This window comes from Podarcis cretensis (assembly GCF_951804945.1).
Source record: "Podarcis cretensis genome assembly, chromosome: 1".
NCBI lineage: Eukaryota > Metazoa > Chordata > Lepidosauria > Squamata > Lacertidae > Podarcis > Podarcis cretensis.
The window spans coordinates 116751872-116770162 of NC_137170.1; the positions used below are offsets into that span (position 1 = coordinate 116751872).

Consider the following 18291-nt stretch of genomic DNA (forward strand, 5'->3'; position numbering starts at 1 on the left):
TTTTGACCATCACTGTTGTCTCTGAAAGTATAGTCAGGGTCCATGAAGCTGACTACCTCAAGAGGTGCTATCAGGCAACTCTGCATACACATCTTTCTCAGTTAATAAAGTGCATTAACCACTTGTGCATGCTAATTTTAGCTGTATCAGGGACTGTCGGGGGGAAATCACCTGCTGACTCCTATCCACAAATAGAAGCGAAAACGAAGAAAATAAACCGGTAATGGTAGGCTGTCAGTGCCCTTTAGAAAAATAATCACATTAACCTTGGCAAGAAACATTTTAGTGGGTCAGTTCTGCTAATCCATATAATGCGCAGCGATATTGACATTCGGTAGAAGGTTAACCTTAATGCAAATAGCTAATTGCAGTCTGCTTTACAGTGTTATGGTATCACCTGGATGTTTTTAACCTCCTGGGCAGAAAATTTAAAAAAGGAGGAGGTGGAATTTTAAAGCACTTACTCGTTTGCTTAGGTATTTATACCCCACTTTTCCAGGCAAAATCCTCCAGAAAATAGCTTACAGCATAATCAGTGCAGCACAATGTAATTATGTGTGTGTGTGTGTGTGTGTGTGCGTGTGTATATGTATATGTATATGTATATGTATATGTATATGTATATTTATATGTAAAGAACCTGTTAAAAATAACATTAACATATGCAAATCCAATAAAGACAAAACACTGAACAAATAGTAATGTTTAAAGCATGTATAAGCATTAGCAATTGAAACAGAAAAAAGTCAGTAAAGTAACTGAAGAAAAGGAAGGGCCAAATGTACATTCCATAGGAGGGAGTTCAGCACTGATGGGGTCACTATGGAAAAGGCCCTGCTGTCTCTCGTACTTACTAATGTAGCTGAGCTTGTAAGGAGGGCAAGGGAACCCCTTGGTTGTCACAAGCTGCTGAACTGGAACTTACAAACCATCTTCAAAGGGCGCTCCACATTTGGTGCATTGCACTCGTCTAGTCTGGATGTAAGCAGGAAACAAGTAACCATGGCAAGGTCTGCTTTTCTTTCCTAGGTAGAGGCAGAACTGGTAAACCAGCCCAAGCTGATAAAAGGCCCTCATTGCTGCTGGTCCTCCCTGTGGAGGCATAGGTGGCATTTATTTGTCCCCCCCCCCATTTTATATTGTGAACTGCCCTAAAATCTTCACATAAAGGGCGATTTACAAATTTAATAAATAACAACAACAAAACAAAAAAATAATGATTATTAGTGCTTTTTTCAGCTGGAGTGCACCAGAGCACAATTCGGGCACCTCTCCCCGCCTCCTTCTTGCCTTTACATACAGTGGTACCTCAGGTTAAGTACTTAATTCGTTCCGGAGGTCCGTACTTAACCTGAAACTGTTCTTAACCACTTTAGCTAATGGGGCCTCCCGCTGCCGCCGTGCCACCACTGCACAATTTCTGTTCTCATCCTGAAGCAAAGTTCTTAGCCTGAAGCACTATTTCTGGGTTAGCAGAGTCTGTAACCTGAAGCGTATGTAACCCGAGGTACCACTGTACGTCTGAGAAGCCCAACACAAACATTTCATGTCAAAACAGAAGCTGGCCTGCATATGCGAGTCTACACTTTTTTTTTTAGATCTATGACTCCACATAGCTCCAAGCTATAATTGGTCAAGCTATAGGGCGGGGCCAATTTGTATTTCCTTTTCATCAGACTCCTGTGTAGCAGCGGCAGGCTTTAAGCTTTCCAGCCAGGCCTCTGCCGTTGCATGTGTGTGCATACTCGTGCAAGGGCCCTTCCTAGCCGCCCTAGCCAACTGCCAGAATCTAAGAGAACGAGGGAGGTGAGGGAGTATTTATTAGACCTGCACCAGAACCAGGGGTGACCCCCAAACCAGCTAGGGAGACTGCTTGCCATAGTTTTTAGCACGTCCGCAGGTGGTGAACGTGGCTGTTATCAAACCTGTTCAGGGCTGCCTCAAGTCTCCCAGGGATTGACTGTAACAACTTCTTGTTGAGTTCTGGCACTTACTGTTCTTGAATAAACAGCACTTGTTGTTGTTGTTGTTGTTGTTATGTGGATTCCCCCCCCTCCTTTTTGGTGGGTCTCATAAATGGGTGAAATTACCATTTAATGTTTTTCGCCCCTTCTTCCTGTAGGCAAAACTCGCATTCCAGAAAGATATGATTAAGCCATTGGCCCCTGCGTTCCTTTCGTCTCCTCTTGCCGCTGCTGCCGCTGCTGCTGCAGTATCTACTGCTTTGACTCTTCCTCCACGTCCTTCAGCGGCTTTGTTCCAGACACCCGCAATACCCACGGCTCTCCTAAGGGCAGGGCACGGCCCCATCCGAGCTACTCCCACATCTATCCTGTTTGCACCCTACTGATGGTTGAATCAACAGCATCTCATTGCTACGGCCAATTGGAAGAGAGACCGGAGGAAGCAAATAAAGATTCCGTATTTTTTCCAGTGACTGCGTTTTTAAGGCACTAACGCTTGAAAGCGGGTTGTGGGACTCTGCATCGACGGGTATTGCAATCTAGACAACAGAGGCTTGTTGTTGTTTCGGAGTTGGTTTGGTTTGATTGTTTCAACGAACACAGCTTGGATCGATGGTTTACGAAACGTTTAATTGTGCACAAAATATAGCGAGGGTTCATCTGCTTTTTAACTTAGACACACAACATGCATTAAAAAACAAAGAACATGGGATATTTTCCTGTCTGACTTGAAAACTAGGATCTTCCTCCCTCACTGCAGCAAAAACTAGGTGAAACAAATGCTTGAATTGCTGACGACAGCTCGAGAACAGATTGCAACTTATTTCCTATGTGCTCCTGTTGCTAGGGATTGTGTGTTGTTTTGGGGCTCCGTGCTAGTGTATTTTGTGTAGTACCCGAGTTTTACCTCTCCTTCGATTTTAAAGCATTTTAGTTGCCGTGTAAATGTTTGGAAGCAGAGCAGCCCTGGAGCTTTTTCTTTTAAAGAATTTAATGTATGTCTTTAATTTAACATTTTATTTAGAGAGATCCAGAATAAGAAAGCCATATATGAGATCGTTAAGATTGTGACTCATTTACTATTTTCATTTAACTTATTTTGCTTTGGTTCCCACACCCCTCCCACTGGTGTTGCTAAACAACCGTTTCAAAAGAGAGTTTCCTAATTTATATGTTTACCACATTTTGCGCTTGTTGAGGCAGCGGACCAGTGTATTTATTCATAAATATATTTGCCATTTCTAAACTTCTTTCCTATATGATGACGCTACATAGAGTTGTGGCTCCCAATGCAATAATGTACAGAAAATAAGATATTTATAAAATTAAGTGTCTCTTCTATTAATATATTGCTGTTCTGGCCCTTTTCTTCCTTTGGGTTCCCCCACTTCATTTTATAAAGGTGATCCGGATACCGAAGACACACCAGGTGTCGTTTGGGACAACAAGGATAATCTCCAAAAACATCTTTACCTGCAGTCTGTAAAGAGTAAAATATATGTGTATTTTTTAAAGAAGGCACGTTTTTAATAAAACAACATGGAAAAGTAGCAAACTGTTTATTAATGAGCAAAAGAATTCGCGTGGAACCTTTAAATGAGACCTCTGTTTGAAAACAGCATCATTACGGCACAGCACACTAGGAAGTTACCAAACGGCGGCACAGTCACTTGATTACACCGTCATTGTTAATGAATGACTGAAATTATGAATACATGGATATAATGTACTTTGCATATCACTGTGGAATGCTTAATGTCTTGCTGTGCTGTGTTTTTAATTCGGTGAAAGCAATAATGGAAAACCGTATGAGATACACCTACCTAAGACTGCGGTTCTGTGGTCCTTGGGAGGGCATTCCAGGAGCCCATAGGACAGATCGGGTCACCCTCCCTGACGTTGGAGAAGAAGATCCAATGTCAGGTCCTCCCTGCCACCACAGGATCATTCAACCGGAGCACCTACATCAGTATGGGAAAAAGAGCTGTGTTGGGGGAGCAGCAGCAAGCAGGGTTAAAAATGCATACGTGTTGAGAGTCACCTCTAATTTTCTCCCTCCCTTTTTCTTCCCACTTTTTCCAACGGGAGGGCAAAGTTTTTTAGAAGATGGTGATGATGATCTAAGAACCTGGAAATAGATGGAACAATGCAGAGCATTCTTTTCCCTGCACTCAAGCTTGGCATGGCATAGGACAGGCATAGGCAAACTCCGGCCCTCCAGATGTTTGGGACTACAATTCCCATCATCCCTGACCATTGGTCCTGTTAGCTAGGGATGATGGGAATTGTGGTCCCAAATATCTGGAGAGCTGGAGTTTGCCTGTGCCTGGCATAGGATAAGGTGGTTGAAGCACCTTTGGATTGCACCTTTGGATTTAGCTAGGAGCTAAAAGGATTCCTTGCTAAAGTGAGCGATGCCCTGAGCACCTTTCAACATCCCTGCACAAAACACTTCCGAAATGAACTCCAGCAGTCTGGTGCCATTATAGTTCAAGTGGAGCTGTCTTTTTGATACATGGCTCACTGGCCCAGAAACATTCGCCATATGGCATCGTTGAATCACACTGCTTAATTTGTAGCATAGTAATGCCACTAAAAAACAACAACAACCTGGAATTAATTTTGGATAGCCAGGTGAAGCTAGTGAACTTTGGGATGAATGGCCTGTGTTGTACACCCGCATATGTTTGGAAATTTCTAAATCACATTTGCTGCTGGTATTTTAGAAGGGACTGTACCTTAGCTACAACACATGGTCCAAAAGAGTTTGAAGGCTGGTGTGTGTAGAAAATGTGTGAAAGGATGTGGAGTTATTTCTTTTTCTTTTTTTATATAGATTTTTATTAAAATTTTAAAGGTTACATGAATAATAAAAAAAACAGCAGAAAAACACCCAATTAAACCAAAAAAGAAAACAGACAAAAAAGAAAAAAAAATGCATAAAAAAGAACAAATCAAACCTTTACATAACTTACTTTCTTTAGCTTATTTCCTTGACCTCCTCACACCTCCCCTCTTTGTATTCTGCTTCAGTTAGATATTTCAGCAAATCCTTCATCTTTGTTTTTATCCTAATAATTTATCTTAATATACTGTAATTTAACATTCTCTTCTTTCACCAATTAATCATCCATTTTTACTTTGTTTAAACTTAATCTCTTAAGACCTTTCCCCTAGGGTCATAAAAATTTCATTCCACGATTTTTCTAACTCTCATTAAAATTTTTTTTTAAAAAAAAATCTCCATATATACACTTTAAATTCCCAATTTTCTTCCACCGTCTCCCCTCCCCGGTCTCGGCCCCTGCCGTCAGCTCCATCAACCTCCCAGCGTCCATCAACCTGGAGATGTTATATCTGATGCTCTTAACTCTTCTTCACTTCCCTTCTGCCGATCTTCTTGATAATCTTCGGTGCTAAAAAGCAGATCTCGGGGGAGCTCCAACCCAACGATGCTTATATTCCTTCTTGACAGGTCTGCCAGATTTCCATAGTTAAAGCTAGGGCCCATAAAGTATCCCAAATCTTGTTTCACACTTCTTCCAAGTCCAAAGGCCCCAAAAGCTCCAATCTCCTCCTGGCTCAAATTCATATTCCAAAAGTCATTTGATCCCTGCATAAGGGGATCTCTCCACCTTTCCTTTTCCAGATCAGGCCAGGCACCCATCTTCAAAAACTGGCTTCTCCTAATTACAGTCATATAAGGCCTCAAGTTGTAATCCTCCATTTGCCTCTTTAGGGTTAAGGCTCCCCCTTGTTTTGCTTTGTACTCAACAACAGCAACTTTCTCCTTCTCTAATTCATCAATTTGTTCCATTAAGAAAGATTCCTGTGCCGGGTTCTTGTCGACTTCTATGCTGATACCCAGTTTTGTTCCCAAAATATCAATATTAGTAGTCATGACATCTATCTGTTTATGCAGCTTTCCCAACAGATAGAATGTCCTATTCAGTACAGACGCTACTTCTTCCTTTGCCGACATTCTTAAGATGTTCAAGGTCAGAACTAGTTTCTCACAGTCTTTATCTTAAGGCCAATTTCCCAGCTGCACTCTTGTAACAATGTCCCAAAACTCCCTCTAGAGGAAGACAGTCTCCATTTGTATCAATCCTTTCCAGCACAATTCCAAAAGTAAATTAGTAACAGTTTCCAGTTACCTTTTCTTTTTTTTAAGTGCAGAAGCGGACAATAGAAACAATGTCTTTCTTTTAAAGCTAGCTGTCAAATTTGTCCTGTTTACCGTCGATGGACTTTTTGCAAGCCGTTCCCAAATTCAGAGATGTGATGCTTCGATTTTTAATTTTTCACCTTCTCCTGCAAGTTCACTTGGTCAAAATTAATAGTTTCAATCAGTGGAGTTTTAATCCTTTACGTAAGACTTTCCAAAACCTTAATTAACAACTGCTTTGCTTCAGTCTATTTACAGAAAGGGAAGGTGGACTTCCTGTTTGAACCTTCCCCATTCGGTGCCAAATTAAATTATTTAAAAGCTCAATTTCCCGTTCTACTCACGGGTTGTTGTTTAAAATCCAATTGTCCACAGGAAAAAAAGTCAGCGCTCTCCGACAGCAGCAATGCGGCTTCGCTCTGTGAAATAAGCGGTCGATTCAAAGCACCGTGCCTCTCACCCCACATCGCTCCGGATTCCCGATACCGGGTCTCCCCGCAAGTAGGGGGGCGCAGAAGGTGCCAGCCAAATCCCAGGTTCACAGACTTCTTCCGTCTGTGATTTCTAAGGGTCTCCGCCTTCGCCGTGGCGGTCAGACCCTGTTTTTCATGGAGCCGGTTCCTCCCGATCGGAGGAGCTCCGCCATTGCCGGAGGCGCTAACCCGGAAGTAGGATGTGGAGTTATTTCTGTTCAAGCAGGGGGATCTGTTTTGGCATTATAAGTTTTAAAACACTGAATGGAAACTTTTGCCTAATGAAGTTTTGGAGCAAGATGATCTGCAACTGGTAAATGCCCATGTTTTAGTTCCTTCAAAAAGATATTCTGCTGTGGGTTATGGACAGTGCGTATTAGCCATTTGGAAAAAGAGATCCATTTTCTCAACAATGGATGGGCTGACATTTATTTACACAAGCTATCTGGTGCCCATAACTTCTTGCTAGTCCTTTTCAACAGGAAGTAGCCACATTTTAGAGGGAGATCTCAGCATAGTTTCCAGGTGAAAAAAAGAAGCCTGGGACCTTAGAGTGAAAGGCAGGTAATTAATAATGATAATAAATTATTGTTTATCCCAATTTTTTGTTAGGACAAGGGTTGCAGGTGTTTAGCCTGAAAACAGCATGGAGGGAACCAGAACATAAACTCTAATATATTACATTGGCCCATATCTGACCATTGTTCGAAACTTCCATTGTTCTAGGCGCATTTTGTGGCAGGGAATTTCATTAGCACAAATACTTTCTGAGTTCTGGGCTCAGTACTGTGCCTGAGAATTCAGATTAAAACTGCAGAGTGGAGGGAAAGGAGGACCTTTTTCTGCCGTGCCACTTCCAGCTACTCTGAAGACGAGAATATTAGGGGAGTGGCCAGGGGAAAGACTAGACCATGTGAAATATGAGCTTAATAATTCAGCTGCAATTCATTTTCACCTTGATATTCTTGTTATTTAAAAAATGAACCTAGACATTCCATTGTTGCACCCATAACCTAGGTTTAAGGTGCCTTTTAGCTCCTAGCTATCATATCTCAGTTTCTAACACTATCTCTGACCCAGACGGCTTATTGAAGAAGACTATACTTCTGGTGCTGTGTAAAGTTGTCTCAAAATAATAATTGGTCTCCCTTTGCACTTATATAGACAGTTTTAAGAAACAAATAATACCTTGTGTCAAGTGTCATTCCCCAAAGCGCACCTGAAATTTTAGCCACCTTGTCCACCCGCTGCAGCTTCAGAAGCATGAACAGCAGATCCGGAACCTTCCGTAGGGTTTCAGATTCAACTGCATTCAAAAGATTCAGAATTATATTCAGCTTCTCGAGCGTCTCTGCAAAATGACTATGCCTTTCAGGAAATTTGGGAGTACACAGGGTAATTGTGATTTGATAATTGAAAAATTCAGCTTGATGTGAAGTAGCAGAGTAGCTTAGAGCCAAAAAGGCTAATAACTCTTCTGGGTACCTGAATAGATTCTTTTAATAAATATCAAAATGAAGAACATGTTTACATGCTCATGTTCATACGAGCATGGGTCCAATCTCCATTAGTTTCCACTTCACTCTTTACCTCAGCAAAGGGTTGTTTCTTTATTCTTTATAAAGAAATATCCTGGACAGAATTCTCCCTATTTGCATTATAGGGATCACCCTCTGTCTGACTTATTACAGAGATACAACTGTCTTTTACGGTGTCCTGTATTCTCCTCACAGACACACCACGGAGAGGGCAGTAACAGCTGGACAGACAAACTCACTAACTGTCAAAAAATACCTCACAATCACATGAGATGTGTTCATTAAAGAAACCCCTCCCCCTTTTAAAATACATACAGCTACACAAATATTCCACATTCAGGAAAATTAAACATCTAATATCCTTAACAGTAATGGCTTCTGCTCTTTATCCCACAAACCTAGTGTCCTGTGATGCCGCCCTGTCTTTTCTGTGAACCGCCCTAAGACCTCCAGATATAGGGTGGTATGTAAATAATAATAATTTGGATGTGACCCTGGTGGTTTGAATTTTGCCTCACCTTTGCTTCTGACACTTTTAGGGCAAGTTATGTATGGTGCTGATAAGTATTGCAAAGAAAGTTGCCCTTTTACAAATCTTGGGTCCAGTCACCAGAAAATAATGCTTTGACATTTTTTGTTTTGTCTGCTTTATGACAGAGCTGTTAATATTATTGACTGAATTTGTTTTTATGGATTCTGTAATTTTTGATTCTGAACTTTGTTCTCTCCCCCCCCCCATATATTTTTAATTAATTCTTTTTTTATTTCATGGTCCCCTTCTTTGGGAATGAAATAGTCAGTGAGTGGTGGGTGGGTGGGTGGTTGTTATCTGTGTGTGTGTGTGTGTGTGTGTGTGTGTGTGTGTACACGCACTTGTGTGTTTGTATTGCTTTGTTCCAGAGACGCCATCTTCGCAAGCTGATTGAGGGGGCCCAACACAACGCCCAGAGGTCACATTTGTGATGTCTCAAGGAGCCAGGGGTCAGAGCTGAACACCCTCTGAACACTGAGGGGGTCCAGACCCCTAAAAATATATGGGGGGAGAGGGAGAAATTGCCTCAGGTCCTAGAAGTTGGCATGCATGCTTCGTTTTTATATTTAAGAAGCAATTAAGCAAACAAGCACACACATAACACACAGAGAGAAATCTACAGGAAATTTACCTTTGACTTTCAGAGGTGACAAGTTGTTCCTCAATGAATTATTCACAGGGAGAAAGAAGTCTGGAGGCAAGCAATGCCACATCTCTGTGGCACAAGTTCAGATTTCATTAGCTAACTTCTTTTCACCTGTGACAGTCCCCAGTCTGTAAATCTCCATGCCTGATGTAAATAGGATGCCATTATGCTCCGCTCCCCTTGCTTGTCTTCACGCTATGGAGGAGGGGAAAACAGACTTCCTTCCTTCCTTCCTTCCTTCCTTCCTTCCTTCCTTCCTTCCTTCCCTTCTTTCTTTCATTTAATCTTTCTGCCAAGCTGAGCCTCTGAACTGCCAGCTTTGGCATTAGAATCATAAATCAACTTCAGCAATTACTCCCTGAAAATGATTTAATGCAAGCTGTACAAAACTGATTAATGATACTTACAACCCAGAATGTGCGTGGGGCTTGGGGGGGGAGGCGTGTTAACACAGTGCATTGAGCGATATGTAATCTTCAAAAAGTTGATGGCAAATCAAATCCTTCCTGATGAGTGCCTGAAAATGAATTTTGACAACAACAACAAAACTTCCTTTGTCCCATTCCTCTTACAGTATTATTATCATCAGTCTGCTTTTATATTCTCCACACCTGAACAGATTCATATTGCAGGTAAAGAATAACATGGCTGAGAGAGTCCTTGCAGATGAGACTAACCCAAAATGGAGGCAGAACATTGCCATTGCGGCTCAGAGCCTTTGATACCCTTTGTTGTTGTTTAGTCGTTTAGTCGTATCCGACTCTTCGTGACGCCATGGACCAGAGCACTCCAGGCACTCCTGTCTTCCACTGCCTCCGCAGTTTGGTCAAACTCATGCTGGCAGCTTCGAGAACACTGTCTAACCATCTCGTCCTCTGTCGTCCCCTTCTTGTGCCCTCCATCTTTCCCAACATCAGGGTCTTTTCCAGGGAGTTTTCTCTTCTCATGAGGCGGCCAAAGTATTGGAGCCTCAGCTTCAGGATCTGTCCTTCCAGTGAGCACTCGGGGCTGATTTCCTGAAGAATGGATAGGTTTGGTTGAGTTCTCTTTTGCAGCCATCCAAGTTAGTGGCCAGCACCGTCCTTCCTTGTTGAGGCAGAGAAGTGGTGGTTTAGTGTATGGCTGGCAAAACATCATGAAATGGCGTCTGCTATTCCAGCAAATGCGGTTTAATTATGTGGGTTCATCTATTCCAGCAAAGGAGGTTTAAAATATCAGGCTTGTCAGGTTCAGGGAATTGTGACAGGGAGTTGTGTAGAACAACTGGGCTTGGCTCTTGCACTCGCAAATCACTTCAGTGTATGGCTCATAAAGTGCAGTAGCAAGAGGGCTTAGAAAGCTGGAAGGAGCAAAGGAGAAATGGCATTTTGGGAATCATCAGGCACTCCTACTGTATCAAAAACCGATGATAATGGAGGTGTGCCCTATCTCAGGTTGCATACATTTAAAGCAGATCTGCCCTTCCCCGCAAAAGAAAATCATAGGAATTGTAGTTTACCCCTCACAGAGTTAGCAAACTATGGTGCCTAGGAATCTTTTGGGGAAGAAAATTTGCCTTAAGTGTGCTTTTGACGCATGGTGCTTATGCAGCCTCAGTTAAATAGCACCAGGGAAATGATTTCTCTTCTCCAGAAGACTTCAGAAGCAGGTAGAAGAGGCCTCTCAAGACTTTTATCAACAAAGCTGATCTCTTTTGCAGCATCTTATAGTGGTAGTTTATCAGCAGCCAAACCTTCTGTAAATTACCAGAGTTCTTCAAAGTACACACAGATTTTATTTTATTTTAAAAAAAGAGGACCTTTAGGGGAGGTCGATAGGAGCACAGCGACGAGGAAAGGTAATTTCTCTTTCTTTTTTGAGGAAATAGGAAGGATAAAAATAAAATGGAAGATGATGACACTTGCATGCAAGAAGAAAGATTACCCTCCTGCGTCAAAGGAGCTGCCTGAATATTTTTCTCTTATCACAACTGAGTGAGGAGATTAAAATGATCGAATGTTTGCAGCTCCATATTTCTAACACAAATAGTTTACAATTTCCCCCTCATTTCCCTGAGCTTGTCTGCATATTTCTCCCACTCTTTGTGCTGAACTGTCTTTCACCCTGTAACTTTTTCTGTTTCATTTATCTGAAGCAAGGGAGAAGGGATTTTGGGAAGGTATTATCTTTCGTTTGCACATGATTGAAACCAGAGGACCTTCTCACATTGTTAGAACGTGGGGGGGGGCATTGCTATAAACCCCTCCTTTGAACAGCAGCCTGGGCTTCTGAGCCAGACAGAGATTGGGGCTGGCCAATTCCATCAGGCCAGCAGCACCAGAGGAAGAAATCAACCTGAGTTCCAGCATCTTGACCAGGTCAGATCTTGAGCCCATGAATCAGATGGCCTCAAATCAGAACTTCTGTAGTCCCTACCCGCAGAGCATTGTGGAACCAACACCACTTCTGCTCCAGGGACCCACATTTCCCTTAGGAAGGGTCATAGCTTAGTGGTGGAACATATGCTTTGCATGCAGAAGGTTCCAGGTTCAAACCCCAGCATATCCAGTTGGAATGGAAATATCCCTTATCATGGGCCCAGGAGTCAGCTTCACCTGCTAAACAGCAGCCTGAAGGGGGAGATGGTGGAGTGACTCCACCTGCAGCTGATCAGCCTTCAAGGACACAAAAGAGAAGGCACTGATGAGAACCAGCTGGCTTCAGCTTTCTTCAGCAGAGCTTCCAGAAGCAGTCAGATGCTGGTAACAATCCTGGCACTACCTTGCTGCTTGTCTTGATCCTTGACCCCATGATCATCAGATTCCCTGACCCCTGGACTGTCTGACCATGTGGATTGCTGTTTGTCCAACCCCAGGACTGGACCTGACTTTGGATACTGACTCTACCTCCAGGTAAGTACACCTCAGAGACTCTGCTGGTTGGCTGGTCTCCCACTCCACTGAGTTCTGCATGTTGTTGCTCAGCAATGAAACTACAAACACTTCTCTAAAGCCCTTGAAAGCTGCTGCCAGTCAGTGCAGACATCAGCTGGATGATCAAAGGGTCTGACTTAGCTTATGGCAGCTTCTTATGGTCTGTGTCAGTATACTACTACTACTACTGCTACTAATAATAATAATAATAATTTTTATTTATACCCCGCCCTCCCCAGCCAGAGCCTGGCTCAGGGCGGCTAACACCAATAAAATCACAATAAATACATAATAGGGTAAAAAGAGAGGGGGGAACCAATTTAAAATACAGGTTAAAATGCAATTTAAAATGCAGCCTCATTTTAAAGTAGCCAATAAATCAAGGCCATAAGGGGAGGGAAACATAAGGGTCAGACAGAGTCCAAACCAAAGGCCAGGCGGAACAGCTCTGTCTTGCAAGCCCTGCGGAAAGATGTCAAGTCCCGCAGGGCCCTAGTCTCTTGTGACAGAGCATTCCACCAAGTCGGGTCCAGTGCTGAAAAGGCCCTGGCGTTAGTTGAAACCAATCCAACCTCCTTGAGGCTCAGGACCTCCAAAGGACCTTAAGGTCCTCCGCGGGGCATACCAGGAGAGGTACGAGGGACCTAGGCTGCATAGGGCTTTGAAGATCAAAACCAGCACCTTAAACCTGACCCTGTACTTCACTGGGAGCCAGTGCAGTTGGTAAAGCACTGGATGACTGTGATCCCGCGGCAAGGACCCCGTAAGGAGCCTCGCCATGGCATTCTGCACCCACTGGAGTTTCTGGCTCAGCTTCAAGGGCAGCCCTGCATAGAGCGAGTTACAATAATCAAGCCTGGTGGTGACCGTTGCATGGATCACTGTGGCCAGATCAGGGCGAGAAAGGTAAGGGACAATACAAGGAAGAAGCCTGGTGCGAATCCTTGGAGGAGAATTAGGCTCCAAGCCTGCCCTCAAAAAAATGGTGCAGCCTGAAAGGGGCTATCTGGACTTGGGAAGCTGAAAGGCTTCAGTCAAGTCCCAGACTGGGGGCTCATCTATGCTTTGCTTCTCTCACACCTAGAAAACATGTGCGTGAGTCGTTTTCTGCTCTTCCTGTGCTTTCTAGGCAAGAGTGGGTCCACATGTTTTTTCCATTTGCCCTGCTGCTTTCCCTGGGAAAACACACTCTTCAGTGCTGAATCAGAGCAAATGTTGATCCATGGAGAACCTAATTGACATTTGCTCCGATTCAGTGGTAAAGAGCAGATTTTCCTGGGGGGAAGTTGCAGGACAAGCGGAAGTGTGGATAAGCCCATAGTCAAAGCAAGTTGCTCACCTGGAGCTTTCCATGGTGCTACAACAAGCAGCCCTGCTTGCTCTGTTGTGCCCTGGTGGTCTCCTAGTTCTGGGGATTCACATTAGGAAGCCTCCTTCATTGTAGAAATAGATGAGTCAGTCACAATGAAAGTTCCTCCCCCTGCCCTATTGCAAATAAGCATTGCACTCCAACAAGAGAAGTGAACAGCATGCATTACTGATGTAGAGGCACATGAGAATGGATATCCTAATCACAATTATTATGCTCCTGTTCAAGGGGCTACATGTGTCCTTTAGTAGAGAGTCACATCTGAAGTTACAGGCTGTAGGTGACTGGTTGCTCACAACTGCACCTTAATTGGGACCATTATTATTGACCATGATTGGTCCACATTCAAGCTTCATTACAGTTATACTTCATTTGTTTTGTATGTGGTGACCCATTACAGTTTTAAGCTGCAATTCTATCACGTTGTTGTACATTGCCACTAAAGTCTGAATGTCCTGGGTCAACATATCAGCTTGTCTTTAGAAGTAGCCTCTGACCACTCTTCTAGGATACTATGAATATTGCTGTTAGAAAAGAGTCTATTCACATCCACTGGTGGACATATATTTTAAGTTATTTATGAAGGGAAAGCACATATAATTACATATAGCAGAGAATGATTGGGGGGGAAACTTGGGTGGGGGAAGAGAGATGCTGTAGAATTGATTTAGCACCTTTGACAAGTAGCCAAAAACCACTCACAAATCTTCACACCATTGCTGTGTAAAACCACAGTTTTGTTCCAATATTCTCAGTGCTGAACCTCAATAACATCAAATGGACTTGCTACAAATTTGAAATGTGTGTTGCTGCATCTCTCTCTCTCTCTCTCTCTCTCTCTCTCTCCTTTTTGTAAGACACACATTCACAGAAGGCACTTAGGCTAATTCCCCACTTTGCAACTCTGATGCCTGTCGATGGGACAGTTGGCTTCAGTAGTTTTCATTAACAGTAAAACCAGACAATTATGGTAGCTGTGTAGTGAGGTAATCTCTTTTTCTCAGTTCCTTAGTCAATATATTCTACATGCCCAATACTTCTAAAAATCAAACATTTAATAACACTGTGCCAGCATCAAAGCAAAGACATTACAGTGGTCTCATTTCCTTTCCATTATCTGCACTGGGTATTTAACCACTTCCCATTCCTAGTGTTTCAGCATAAACAACCTGCTAGTTCTATGGTTATTGTTAGCACACATCCCCTCAAAGGAATCACGGCTAAGTCCCTGTTAGAAATAGGCTTTGCAGAAGTTGATACACCAACAGCCACAAACACCTCATATTCCCTAGAGTGCAGGAACACAATAGGTGCTTCCAGGTGGCCATTCACACTGTATCTAGGGTGCTCTGGGTAGTGATTGGCTTATGAAGAAATTTGATTTTTCTGCATCTACATATTTTTCTAGGAGTCCCTTTTTTCCAAACAAGTTTTTTAAGCTGAACTGAACTCACCCAAACAGACTCCTGCCTTTTCACTCCAAGCAACGGTCAGGCTCAGAGAGAAGCAGCAAGGTAGAATCTGGATGACACAGCCATGACACAGGAGGTCATGATACAGTTCCAAGATCAGTTGGAGGACAGGGTCCCAAGTAGACTGAATACATGGTTAGCCAAGGCAGCTATTCCCTATAAAAAGTTGCTCGGACTGAGGAGCTGGGTCTGGGGCCAGGGCTTTATAGACAGGTCTGGATTGTGTTGAAGGGTTGGTGGGGTAGACTTCAGCCCTCCATATGCTGTTGGGCTACATCGCCCATCATCCCTGAACATTAGGGTTGTCATATGCCCTCTTTTTCCAGGACATGTCCTCATTTTCATGGGTAGAGTCATCATAGCGAACCATAGTTAAAACTAGAAGTCAGGGAATGTGTCCTCTCTTTTTCTCTCTCTACAAAATATGGCAACCCTAGCATGCTGGCTAGGGTTGATAGCAATTGCAGACTATAACTTCTGGAGGGCAACAAATTGTGGAGGGTTGCTCGAGACCAGCTCTCTATTTTGAACCCTTCCATTGGTCACTAACGAAATTAATAGGTTGACTCCAAAGGCTGTGTCCTTCTGCATGTGACTAATGATTACCATAAGACACAGGTCACATACAAACGAAGAAACCTTTAGATCCAACCTATTTTAAAATAAAGAGGGGGTGGGGAATGCTACCTTATAAAGGACAAGCAATTTTCAGTTTAAATTGTCATTATATCTTTGTAGTCCAAAAAGCTGTCTCATTAGTCAGTGCAAGGGAATTAAAAGCCCTTGCCAAGGATTTGGGAATTTGGGAGGTGATGAAGGAATGTTTATACCAGACAGAAGAGTCAAACTTTTTATGGGATTCGCCAGGCTTGGAGCACCTGAAGACCATGCCAAAACTAAACTCTTTTGAAAGTGAATAGAGATTTGTAATAAGCAATCTTTGCTTCTCATTTGAAAAATAATAATAATGTAATATACAGCTCATAACTAGGTTAAATCCCTTAATCAGAACCTGCTTTTCTCAAAGTTCCTGGTTGTTTGCTTTTTAGGAAGGAATGTGATATAGCAGATAGAGTATTGGATCAGGAAGAATTGTGTTGCGAGCACATTCAAGGACCTTGGGGCTTGCTGCCATCTCTCCCCCCAACCCCCAGACAAGGTCATTTGAAGACAAAATAGGATAACTCCAATGTATGCTGCCCTTGGCTCTCTGAAGAAAGAGAGAGATACAAAATGTGGCAATAAAAAAGTGGCCGCCTGTTCCATTATTATTTTTTTGCCATAAGTCTACAATGACTTTCGTACAACTTTCACAGGACTAGATTTCTCCTTTGCCAGACAAATGTATTGTTAAATGCTCATCAGATACATGGTCTGGACACATCCACACCAGCAATGGGCTTGGATCTAAAGGCCTTCTGCTCATGCAAGGGGAAGCCACCTCCCCCTTCTGTCCACAGCCCCCAGCATTGTATCCAATGCCATTCCCAAGCACCTCCTTCAGGCTTTTCAGATGAGGCAGGTGGCTCCAGTGGAGATGGAGAGTTGGGAAGAATGCATTCCATGAGCAGTTTTTTGCTTGGGGTTTTAGGAGGTAAACCTGTATGTGTGTACAGTGGTACCTCGGGTTACATACGCTTCAGGTTACATACGCTTCAGGTTACAGACTCTGCTAACCCAGATATAGTGCTTCAGGTTAAGAACTTTGCTTCAGGATGAGAACAGAAATTGTGCAGCAGCGGCACAGCAGCAGCAGGAGGACCCATTACCTAAAGTGGTAGTTCAGGTTAAGAACAGTTTCAGGTTAAGTACGGTCCTCTGGAACGAATTAAGTACTTAACCCGAGGTACCACTGTATTTCCCGCGCCCCTCCCCCCCACTAAAATTTCAAAGATGCTCCTTGTTGTCATGCAAAAATACTAAAGTGGCTCTGGGTATAATGTAACATGCAAAACTTGAATCATGTGGCCTGCATTCTGCAGCTACGCGTTCAGTGGGAAGCTATTCTGCATGCAGATTAGCTGTTGCAACACATTCAACATAAGGATTGGCTATGTGTGAAAAGCTGTAGCTCAGTGTTAGAGCATCTGTTTTCCGTGCAGAAGGTCCCAGGTTCCGTTCCCAATAGCTCCAGGTAGGCCAGCCCTGTTTGAAACCTTGGAGAGATACTACCAGTTAGAGTAAGCAGTGCTGATCTAGATGGACCAGTGTATCTGACTCAGTGTGGGGAAGCTCCCTAAGATCCTATTCTATTGCAGGAAAACACTTGCATTCAGCTGCCCCTTCTCTCCTGTGCTGTGTCTAGAGACCCATGAAAGCTGTAACAAGTTGCAAAGTTTGTGTATCGCTCTCTGTACATTCTCTATTGCCCGCCTTCCACCGATCGTCAGTTTGGCTGGGAAAACAGCGCAAAAATAGCAGAACCAGCAAGAGCAAAACAACATAAAATAGCCAAATATTTGCTCAATCAAGAAACAACAGATAGTAGAATAGGCTGGGAGGGGGGAAACTTGGGACAATCGCCAAAATGTATAGTACGATTCATATAACATGAATATGCCCCCAGAATAAGCAATAGCTCAAAAGTGTTTTTTCAGCTGTTTTGCCTGCTTTTTACGAGTGCACGTTTTGAGTGGGAGTACTGAATAAGCCCATTACAAAACTGCCTCTTTAGAAAAGAAAAGAAAAGTCTACAGAGGCTTCTTCAGTAAATTCAGAGTGGTTGCCATTTCTAGGACTCAAGAAATCAATGCCTGTATGCACGTAAGGTTCAATTAGGATTGCTGCATACTGCACACCAGAATATCAGCAAGACCGAAAAATCACATTCCTTCACTGTTTACCTTTGCAGGTCAATGATGTTATATTTATGGTGTTGCCTTAAAAGTCAGGGCAACTTCCGCTCAAGGCAGGATACACAATTATGCAGCCCAGAGGACAGGTAAGACAGACTTATGGGAAGAGGAGAATTCACCTTTCTTTGGCCTTTGGGCAGAGCTGGGAACAGCTCTATAGCTCCGAATATAGTTGGATCAATGTTTTGCTTAACAAGAGAAATGGAAAGATAACCTGATCCAGCACCTGGTACAACTAGGAAAAATAGTTTTCTGCAGCAGTCTTTTTGATATAAAACAGAAAGCTATTATATGTTATCTTTTAAAAAAAATCTAATAGGAATGTTACACTGAGTGTACAGCGGGCTGGATGCAGTTAACCA

General features: G+C 43.0%; 1 protein-coding gene and 2 long non-coding RNA genes across 13 annotated transcripts in view; 1 reads left to right on the forward strand and 2 right to left on the reverse strand.

Annotated features, from left to right (window-relative positions):
- The window catches only part of ZNF385B (zinc finger protein 385B), a 198284-nt gene extending 194765 nt beyond the window's left edge, over positions 1-3519 (forward strand). For all 10 annotated transcript variants that reach the window (XM_079979910.1, XM_079979918.1, XM_079979909.1 and 7 more), the window contains one exon: positions 2123-3519. In XM_079979910.1, coding sequence (XP_079836036.1) covers positions 2123-2350 — 228 coding nt within the window. In that variant the 3' untranslated portion in view covers positions 2351-3519. The remainder of the gene's footprint in view (positions 1-2122) is intronic.
- LOC307220637 overlaps positions 1-18291 on the reverse strand; it is a 165391-nt gene that overhangs the window by 70941 nt on the left and 76159 nt on the right. The window lies entirely within an intron of this gene.
- Positions 2965-8780, reverse strand: LOC307220499. Of its 2 annotated transcripts, none has more exons than XR_013840896.1 (4): positions 8542-8780; positions 7794-7911; positions 3788-3925; positions 2965-3444 (listed from the first exon to the last, which is right to left on the reverse strand). It is a non-coding gene; the product is annotated as an uncharacterized lncRNA (long non-coding RNA). The 2 variants fall into 2 exon arrangements; XR_013840897.1 differs by having other exon boundaries at positions 7825-7911; positions 8542-8565.